At 50.8% G+C, this 10508-nt stretch overlaps 2 protein-coding genes across 2 annotated transcripts in view; both read left to right on the top strand.

Annotated features, from left to right (window-relative positions):
• Positions 1-4004, top strand: part of PRSS42P — an 11547-nt gene extending 7543 nt beyond the window's left edge. Inside the window, exon 5 of the mRNA XM_034658202.1 lies at positions 3073-4004. Coding sequence (XP_034514093.1) covers positions 3073-3306 — 234 coding nt within the window. The 3' untranslated portion in view covers positions 3307-4004. The remainder of the gene's footprint in view (positions 1-3072) is intronic.
• A 6348-nt stretch (positions 4005-10352) lies between these two features.
• Positions 10353-10508, top strand: part of LOC100464627 (serine protease 44-like) — a 5007-nt gene continuing 4851 nt past the window's right edge. The window contains exon 1 of the mRNA XM_034658201.1: positions 10353-10439. Coding sequence (XP_034514092.1) covers positions 10376-10439 — 64 coding nt within the window. The 5' untranslated portion in view covers positions 10353-10375. The remainder of the gene's footprint in view (positions 10440-10508) is intronic.

Here is a 10508-nt window from a genome sequence, read left to right as displayed (position 1 = left end):
GAGGGGGCCGAGGGGGCCGAGGGGGCCGAGGGGGCCGGGACCCTGCTCTGGGGGAGAGTCTCATGCGGAGATGGTTTTTCTCAGGGGAGTTGGGGGGTCGGAGGGGCCCCAACCCAGCGCTTGAGCTCGGAGGGGACGCGTGGCCATTCTCCGAGGAGCCTCAGGGGACACAGGGCTGCCCCCGGGGTGGGGTGGCGGGTCTGAAGGGACAGGGCCTTGCCTTGAGGGTCCTGAGGCTTCTGAGCATCAGCCGGCTCTGCGGGTGGTGCTGGCAGCGGCGTTCCTGTCAGCTCCTCCCTCCCCTGACCTGCTGCAGGGTGCGGCCAGAGGTCCATGAGGATAGTCGGCGGACTGCCCGCCGCAGAGCGGAAGTGGCCATGGCAGGTGAGCCTGCAGATCAATGACAGACACATGTGCGGAGGCTCCCTCATTGCCAGTCGCTGGGTGCTGACCGCCGCCCACTGCATATTCGGGTGAGTGTCTGGGGCTCTGTGACCTGGAGCCAGTCCTGTCCCCTTCCCTGAGCTTCCTCTCCTTATCCGAAAAAGAGGGTCCTAAACCCTGCTCTTCAGGCTGCAATCAGAGGTAGGTGACGGTAGGGCCCTTGGTAGCCTAAAAAGTCAAGACCCCAAATCAGGTTCAAAGCTTGTGCTGATTTGCCTTCAGGCCAAGTGACAAGAAATGGGAGGGATGCCAGTTGAGACGCAGTGTGTGGACAAAGACTGGCAGGGGGGATATTTAAGAAGAGTGGAGTGGAGTAGACCAAGGTGGCTAGATCGGTGGTCTCAAACTTTCGAGCCTGGATAAACCTGCAGAAATTGTTAAAACGCTGCCCGGCCCCAGCCCCCAGCGTCTCTGACGCAGGTCAGGAGCGAGATCTGAGCATCCGCATCTCCAGCTAGCCCCCAGGTGACGCTGTGGCTCCTCCCCAGGGAACCAGACTGGGAGCACCACTGGAGAGGTTGACCGGGGGTCCAGGGATGGGGCGCGGTGATGGCGGGAGGGAAGTGGTTGATGGAGAGAGGCCCAGGCTGGGAAGGCCCAGAAGATGTGGAAGGGGAGTGTAGAGCCGCTAGGATCTCTCTGCAGCCATGTGGAGTACACGGCAAAGCTGGGAGACATCTTCATGAAGAATACCTCCAGAATGGCCATCGAGATCCCCGTCCAAGACATCGTGGTTCACCAAGATTACAATCCTATTGGATTAATTGAGAATGACATTGCCCTTGTTCTGCTTGAGTTCCCTGTGAATTTTTCCTCCCACATCCAGCCCGTGTGCCTCCCGAAAAAGGCGTTCATGGTACAAACTGGTACAGAGTGCTGGGTGACTGGCTGGGGGAAGCTCAATGAAGCAGGTAAGACTGAAGTGAGACTCGAAGCTCAGGCCAGGCAAGAGGCTGCCTCGTGCCCTGCTGTTGGCCTTAGAGCTCAAGGGGGAGGCAGGGAGGCCATTTTCTAGCAGGTGGATAAGGGAGGAGGGCGGAGAAGATGCCGGTAGGGAGTAATTTGATGGTGTTACAGATTTGATTAGAATTTCAGGGGCGCCTGGGTGGCACCGCGGTTAAGCGTCTGCCTTCGGCTCAGGGCGTGATCCCAGCGTTATGGGATCGAGCCCCACATCAGGCTCCTCTGCTATGAGCCTGCTTCTTCCTCTCCCACTCCCCCTGCTTGTGTTCCCTCTCTCGCTGGCTGTCTCTATCTCTGTCAAATAAATAAAATCTTTAAAAAAAAAAAAAAAGAATTTCAGGGCCTGGGGGCTCAGGTGACGAGCAAAGTGGGTTCTCTCTAGGGTGGACTTTAGCCCGTGGGGTGTTGGTGTTGATCTGTCTACCCACGGGAGCTGTCGCAAACTGGAAGTCCTTGCCTTGGTGGACAGGGAGCTTCCTGTGAGTGAGAAGAGCCCAGAGAACTCCTCTTGGTGAGGCTGTTGGGCCTCCCATCCCTGGGGAGAGGTTGGATTTGGTACTTTTGGGACACTACTTGTCCAAGAGTTTATGATCCTGCTTAAAAGTAAGGTCACTTCACTCAGGCCAGGACAACTGTCACGATTACTAAGGATACTCAGAGTGACAGAACTGGTTTTGATTTCTCAGGGCTGGTAAGGCCTCACCTCTTCCTGTCCTGATGTTCTTCCTTCTCCTGTTTTGGTTTTGATTCCTACCTCCTCCTCTGCCTACGTCAGCTTCGAGCCTCATTTCTTCCGGTGTCAAGTGGGGACCATATTCACGGCGCTAACGTGGCGTCCGTCTGTGAACACACTGTACTGAGACCAAGAGTGTGTTCCAGGGGCTCCCATTCTGTTCCATGAGGCAGGTCCAACGACTCCTAAATTATATCTACAGATAAATCCGAAGACTCTTCGGAATGGCTACAGGAGGCTGAGCTGAACATTATCCGTTATGAAAAATGTAACACAATGCTCCAAACAGAGATGGAAACTACTAGTGATGTGGTCAAGGAAGGGACGGTCTGTGGTTACAGTACCCAAGGAAAGGATGCCTGCCAGGTCAGTTCATGGGCCCTTGTCTGTCTTGCCATTTTGTTGTCCCCCCACAATTTTCTCATTCACCGGCCCCTCCATTCACCCTTAATGCACGTCAAGGGTACTCAAGGGGACAAGCTGCCAAGGCTTGGCCGGGCTGGCCTGCCTGCATCCTTCAGCAGGAGGACCTGGTGCTACCTGGAGGGGGTTGGGAGAAGAGGGGAGAGTCAGGTAGAAAATAACAGAAATGCAAGTCACGTGTTTTGAACCCCTTCTATGTGACAGGCAGAGTGCTTAGGCAAAGACTTTATTCATTATGATTAGCTCAGATTATGGACATTTTCTTTGTTTATATTCAAATTTTTTTTTTGTACACTGAGTTTTTGCATACATGTATGAATTTTGTTTGCTGAAGTTTTCTATCCTTAGATCCAATATTCCCAGGAACCTAGGGCTGGTGGATGCCTGGGGGAAGGGGAGTCCTGGGGAAGCCCCATCCGTGCCCGTCTCCCCAGGCCTTGCAGTGCGATCAGCCAGTTCTGATGGTGATTGTCTTCCGTTCCTGTGTTTGTTTCTTTCTCTTTCTCCAGGGAGACTCTGGAGGGCCCCTGGTCTGTGAACTTAATGCAACATGGGTCCAGGTGGGAATCGTGAGCTGGGGCATTGGCTGCGGTCGCAAAAATTATCCTGGAGTTTATACAGAAGTTAGTTTCTACAAGGATTGGGTCATTGGTCAGTTGAGTCAGGCTCGCTCTTGGGACTCAGCAGGCTTCCTCCCACTTCTGTGCCTGCTGCTGCCCCTGGGCGTCCTGGTGGCCCCGTGATCACCCCGGCCCAACCCTCTCCTGTTGCCGAGTCTCTCCTGGGCCTCTCCTCCGACCTCCCACTCCTACTCAAATGCCCTCTCCCCCAGTTCTGGTTGGCACCCAGTGACCCTGTAGAGAGCCACACAGTAAGAGCGGCAGCAAGGCTGGAGCCCCGGAAGTGTCCCAGCCTGATGCCCCAGTCACCTAGGTCGGCCACATGCACACCTTGGCTGTGCCCTGCCTGTCTGGAAGGAGGGAGGTCAAGCATCGCAGCCTGAGAGCCAGCCGACTGGCCAGCTGAAGCCCGGGGCTTCCTTGCCATCTCGGACAGCCCCTGCCCGAGAAGACATCACGCCAGGAGCAGGGAGACAGCATTGGACCTGGGTGTGGTCTCAGGCTGTCACCTGAGACTCTGACAAAGCGGTCAGCTTGCTGATGGTGCAGAGAGAGGGAGGAGGCGTCACCAGGTCCCTGCCGAGGTGTGAGGCCCGGGGTTTCCACATCTGCTGGGGTGTCTGGGGCTGGGAGACTTTTCCCTGCAGCCAGCGTGGATCCAGCCATGCGTGGCCAGCCTGTGCCACACAGGCCCTCCTGGGGCAGCCCCGTGATGGGGTCCACTTCCTCAGTCCCTAGTGGCCCCATCCAGGCTCAGCCCAAGTTGTGTGGAGGTGTTGGTGGAGTGTAGAGATTTCTGACATCAACTGAATAAATGTTTGGAGTGCATTCTTATTTATTCTGAAGCTCTGGTCTCCTGAAAGTTGTGGGGTTGCATATAACATACTGTGTAGGGAACTAGTGTCCCATGTAGCCTGGAAAGCACTTCATGGTGTCCAGTAAACTCTAGAAGAGTCAGAGGTGGGAAGCTTCTCTACCTTGATATAAATCTGATGGACGGCCTTAGCCAGTGGGTCCTGCTGCCTGTCCTCCTGTTAGAGTCATCAATGTCTCTGTGGCTGGAAGTGTTGTAGCTGAGTTTGGCGGCCTCGGCAGTCAGGAGCAGGGAGAGCAAGAGGACAGAGACTGGGGCATGGCCCACTTACACACCCTTGTGCCTCTCCTTGCTGCCCTGTAACAGACATGCCTTGAGGAGACCCCGTGGGCTGAGTGTCAAGACGCCTTGAGCCCAAAGAGCTCCCTACCAGGGGACGGTAGGCGGGAGGGCCTGGCTCTGTGTGTGTGTGTATACAGTTTCTTTTCCCACAGTCCCACAGTCACCTGGTACTGGCTGCTGATCATCCCCCAGCCTCTCTCTTGCCTACCCATCCTTCCTTGGTCAGTGCTAAGGCTCCAGTTACCCAGGACCTCAGCGGGCAGTCTGGGAGAGTCCCACCTGCTGTCTGAGGGAGGCTAGGGTGGGACATTCTGCTTTGTAAACCCCAGCGGGTTACAGCTAAACTCAGTAAATGCAAAGATGGAATCCCACAACTGGCTAGCCGGGAGTCGCAGCCCTGGCTGAAGGCACAGTCCCCAGCTCTGGGAAATCTATGGTCCAGACGGGATGCTCTGTGGCGTGCTGATATTAGAATGTGGTTCTTGCTGGGGGCGGAGACAGGAATTTAGTCCGGTGGCTTAGTTGCTCAGGACCCGCCTCTGGCTACCAGAAAAGCTGGGGTGAGTCTCCCTGCGAACAGGACCCCCAACTGCCGGTAAGGGGTAGCCACTCTTAGTCTTCCCAACCAATATCCGCGGGATAACTTTCGTGAGTCAGGCACTGGGCTGTGGCCACGAATAAGATGTGGACCGCGGGAGGGAGGGGAGAGCCCATCGTAGGACGACCCTTACTCAGGTCAGGGGCGTGGTGGCTGGACAGACCCCCGAGGTTGAGGGACAGGCAATGAGGTCTAAAAATATCAGACTTTAAACAGAAACAAAACAAAAAGCGCTAGGGGTTTCTAGTCATAAGAAGCAAGCGACATCTAGCAATGAATATTCCTAGGGCCCAGATTGCGGTCTTGAAATACAATTTCCCACCCAAAGAAATCAGGGCCTCCTGGAAAGTGGTCTGAAAAGTGTCCAGGTGTGGAGCAGGGAATGTGTTGGAGGAGACGAAACCATCGCGTCGTACCAGATAGCGAGGAAGCTATCCAAATGGCCAGGATCATGTCCCAAGGACTCAGGAGCCAACCGGAAGTGGTACCCTGGGGGATCAGACGGTGTTGCCACTGCATCCCCCCTCTTGCAGAGAAATCACATCATTCCCCCAGCTCCTGAAAATACTGCCTCAGCTGCGGCCCTCACAGAAGCTGCCCTGGGCCACGGGAACGGATGCGCTCAGGAGCCCATCCTTGTAAAGGGTGTTGCCCAGGGCAGGTGCTCGGCACGCAGGGGCAGCAAGGCCCAGCCTTCTGGCCGCACTTGGGGCCAGCTTGGAAGGGCTTCTTGGAGGATCAGCTGAGACCTCAGTGGCAAATGCATTCTCCCATTGCCCAGTTCTTCCTCACTTGCTCCCTTCCCTGCATATCTCCCGAGAACACCCACCACACAGACCCTCGCATACAGTTCCGGGTCAGGATCTGCTTCCGGGGAATCCCATCTGAGACACTTGGCCAGGCAACATGGGACAATGTGAGTTTCAATAAATGTTTCAGTTCCCTATTGCTGTGTAACCAACCACCCCAAACCCAGTTGCTAAAAATAATGTTTTTGGTGGCTTTTTTTTTTCTTCAGTTTTTATGTTCTGTGAAGAAGCCGTGAGCACTGAATTAGCAAATACTGAACCACTGCTCCTTGAAGAAATACAGGAGTAGATTCCTGGGAGTCTCGCCACACAGCATGGTCACCGGCTGGTCAATGTGTACCTTTATTTTCTGTTTGTTTCTGGCTAAAGACACCTTATCTAATGCACTCTGTTGATTCACTATCATTGAACTCAGGGCCCACAGAAGTGTAGTTCATGCCCGTAGGGAGCTCACCTAACATGTCTCTTCTCTGTGATGACCATCACGGCCCAGAGTCCTTAGCGACCCAAGACAGCCCCTAAGCAATAAGCTGGGGGATCATTTTATTTTTTAATTTCTTTGCTCGGGGGATCATTTTAAACAGGAAAATCAGCGGCAAAAAAAGCACAAAAATGGAAAAATACGGCCCACGGTAGACCGGGGACGGGACATGTGTGTACACTATGAGAGCTGAAACTGGAAGGCATGATGTCATCTTGTTGACCTCAGCTGAGAACGGTGCTCACGTTGTTTCTGGGTTCCCTATGTTCCTCTTCACGTTATCTTTGGTTTTGAGCCATTCGATTAGGTTGTGCTTCAGTCTAGTTTCATTGGTTCGGTGGTCGTTCAGCATCTGGGATCTCTGGGTAATGGTTTTTTATTGAATTTGGAAAGATGTTTGGCCATTATTTCTCTAAATGTTTTTGTCTCTCTCGCACAGCACTTCTCCCTTGTGGAAGTGCCATGATGCACGTCTAAGGCCACAGCCCATGGTGTTCTAGTTTTTTATACTCCGTCTTCTCTCTGTGTTTCATTCTGGTCATTTTTTTTTCTTATTGTCATGTCTTTAATTTCACCCATCTCTTCCTTCTGCCATGTTTAACCCATCTCTTCCTTCCGCCATGTTTAACCCATCAATCACTGTCTTTTTTTCATCTCACCCATGGTAGTTTTTATACTAGAAGTTTGATTTGGATCTTTTTACATCTTCAGTATCCCTACTTAACTTTTAAGTATATATGTATAGCTTACAGTTGTAATAGCTGTTTTAATATTCTTGCCAGTGATTTTTTTTAAAGATTTTATTTATTTATTCGACAGAGACAGAGACAGCCAGCGAGAGAGGGAACACAAGCAGGGGGAGTGGGAGAGGAAGAAGCAGGCTCACAGCGGAGGAGCCTGATGTGGGGCTCGATCCCATAACGCTGGGATCACGCCCTGAGCTGAAGGCAGACGCCTAACTGCTGTGCCACCCAGGCGCCCCTCTTGCCAGTGATTTTAACACCTGTGTCCATTGTAGGTTGCTCTGGATTGATTGATTATTCTCATTATGCATCGTATCTTCTTGCTCCTTGAGTGCTGGGTATTCTTTGATTAGATACCAGACACTGTGACTTTTCCCTGGGTGTTTGATATTTTCCTAGAAATTTCCTTGAGCTTTATGTGGGATGTAGCAAAATTACTTGGAAACGAATATTTTCAGGGCTCACTTTAAAGGTTTGTTAGACAAGACTGGAGCACTTCTCAGTCTAGGAACTATTATTTCCTGTTGCCAAGACAAGACTCTTCCTTCCTTCCTTCCTTCCTTCCTTCCTTCCTTCCTTCCTTCCTCCCTTCCTTTTTCAATATTTTATTTATTTATTTATTTGAGAGAGAGAAAGAGAGAGAGAGAGAGAGATCATGAGCAGGGGGATGGGCAGAGGGAGAAGCAGTCTCTCCACCGAGTAGGGAGCCCGAGAGGCCGGATTTGGTGGGACTTGATCTTGGGACCCTGGGATCATGACCTGAGCCTAAGGCAGATGCTTAAGGGACTGAGCCACCCAGGCGCCCCACCGAGACAGGACCTTTCTGAACTGCTAACCAGTGCTCTGTGAATCTTGAGTTTTTCCGGTCTGGCTGCTGGGAACAGGCAGCATTCCTGGGCCCCACTGGGCATTGTTATTTCTAATCCTTTCAAGTGGTTGTTTCTCTNTTTCCCTGACTTCAAAAAGGCCCCCCCCCCCCCACTCACTGATCAATATACTGGGGAGTCCTCAAGGGGGGACCCTTTGCAGGTCTCTGGAATTCTCCCCACTCCCCAGTGTTCTTTGCATAGCTTCCTTGGCTCAACCCCCATCCCCCTTCCCCCGGAACCTTTCAGCTTCACTTGCTCACCTCAGGGCGCCTGTGGGATTCCTGTGGGGTTCTGCCTGAGTTCCTCTTCTCTGAACTGTGGCCTAGAAACTCTCTGAAGGCCACAAACAGAGCCATGATAGGACTCATCGCATTTGGTTTCCATCTATCAGCAGTCCTGCCCTTTGTGGCCTGGTGTCCAGTGTCCTGAAAACTGTTGTTTCATATTTTTGCCCATCTTTGGTTGTTCAGATGGGAAGGGCAATCCCCCTTAGTCTATCTTGGCCAGAAGGACAAGTGAGCATATGGATTTAATGATATTTATAATTAAAAGGAAATATCTGTTATATCTTTAAGTCACTTCCCTTTATTTATTCTGTATTTTTCTTTCTTTTTTTCATTCTTCCTAGAATGTTGTCTCTTATTAAGCTTTTCAGAGAACAAAATTCTGACTGTGTTCATGTTCATAATTTTGTCTCTATTGAGTTCTGCTGCTGTTTCTCGATATTCTTTTCTTTCTCCCAAGCCCTGTCTTGGGGATTACTCCATTGATTATTTTCACTTTCTGAGCTGCATCTTTAGCTCATTTGTTATCAGTCTTTTTTATTTTCTGATATGGTCGAAGCTTTACATTACTTTCCAAGACTACTATCGCTGCATCACGCGATATTTCGTATGTCGTGTTTTCATTGGTAGGCATCTTTAAATTGTCATTATTTTTCTCATTATTTCCTTTTTAAAAATTATTTTATTTATTTTTAAGTAAGCTCCACACCCATCGTGGGGCTTGAACTCATGACCCTGAGATCAAAGAGTCCCATGCTCTACCGACCGAGCCAGCCAGGCTCCCTTATGATTTCTTTTTTAATAGGACGACCATTTTCTAGGGTTGTGTCTTTGTTTCAGAACCATGGGATATTTTGGTAGAAGTCGATGTTAGTATTATAGATGTATGGCTCGAGTAGAAGTTATAACATTGATTCCTTGAGTTTATTGGTCTTCCTTTGAGGCCTTCTGAATGTTTCCTATGTGCTCAGTCAGAATGAATGCTGTCTGTTGGTAGTTGTAAAATTCATCATACTGCTATTAGATCAAGATTATCAGTGGTCGGGCACCTGGGTGGCTCACTTGGTTAAGCGTTTGCCTTTGGCTCAGGTCATGGTCCTGGGGTCCTGGGATGGAGTCCCTCATTGGGCTCCCTGCTTCTCGGGAAGTCTGCTTCTCCCTCTGTGTCTCTCCCTCTCTCTCTCTCTCTGTCTCTCATGAATAAATAAATAAATAAAATCTTTAAAAAAAAAGATTATCAGTGGTCATAGCCAAATATCCTATAATTTTTGCTTAATTTTGCCTCCATAAGCTGTCGGCTTCTGAAGAAGAATGTTTCAAAAACTCTGGTTTCCCATGAAGTTGGTCAACTGTTGTTTTACATTTTAAGGGCTTCTTGTTGCATCTACTTGATTATTTCTTATTTTTACTGTATATACATTTTTCTGTCACTTAGGTAATATTATTAATTAATTAATTAATAATTTTTGAGAGACAGAGAGCACACCAGCAGGGGAACGGGCAGAAGGAGAGGGAGAGAGAGAACCTCAAGCCTACTCTGTGCCGAGTGTGGAGCCCATGAGGGGCTCTCACAACTCTGCGATCATGACCTGAGCTGAAATCAAGAGCCCACGTTTATCTGATTGAGCCACTCAGGCGCCCCCTTCTTGCATAATCTTTGCCTGTGATTTTACAATCTGATAAAAAATTGCTATCCCACCTTTCTTTTGCATCAGATTTGTCTGCTATTTCACTCCTAGCCCTTTATTTCCAATGTATCCGCCTGTCTTCTTTTAATATCTAGTATCTTCAGATAGTGTATTTCTGGACCTTATCTTTTTTACCAAAGTGAGAGTTCTTGTTTGTCTGGTGTGTTCAACCTGTTCACACTTAATTGCAAATGCTATCATATTAAGACTCGATACTGCTCTTTGGTTTTGTATTTTCTATTTATCATACTTTCCTTTTGTTTTTCATCTTCCATTGGGTAGAAGGCATGTCCTTGTCCTTTTAAGGGCTCCAGTGATTAGATTACTCTGGGGCGTATAATCCAGAAGATCTCTATTTTAAGGTCGATAAAAGCAATGACACCTTCAAGCGCCTGGGGAGCACTACCTGGATTGTCTCGGGTGGAATCACCAGGAGGCGGGAACCCTGGAGGCGCAGCTGCGGGCTGGGAATTGTGCCCCCGCACCTGCGTCCAGCCAACGCGAGGGCAGGGCCGCGAGCCGCCGCGAGGGGGCGCTCGAGGGGGCGGCAGGGCAAGCGGGCCCATGGCGTCTCTGGGCGGCCCCCTAGGCCTCCTGCTCTGGCTCCTGCTCCTTGAACCTCGGCTCGGTGGGGCCCGGCGGATGGGGAGGGGGCGAGGCCGGGCCGGGCTCCTCACGGGGTGGGGGTGGGGAGTGG

The sequence above is a fragment of the Ailuropoda melanoleuca genome, chromosome 4 (genome assembly GCF_002007445.2).
Source record: "Ailuropoda melanoleuca isolate Jingjing chromosome 4, ASM200744v2, whole genome shotgun sequence".
NCBI lineage: Eukaryota > Metazoa > Chordata > Mammalia > Carnivora > Ursidae > Ailuropoda > Ailuropoda melanoleuca.
The sequence above is the reverse complement of the archived record's forward strand: the minus strand, read 5'-3'. Positions and strand labels throughout refer to the sequence as shown.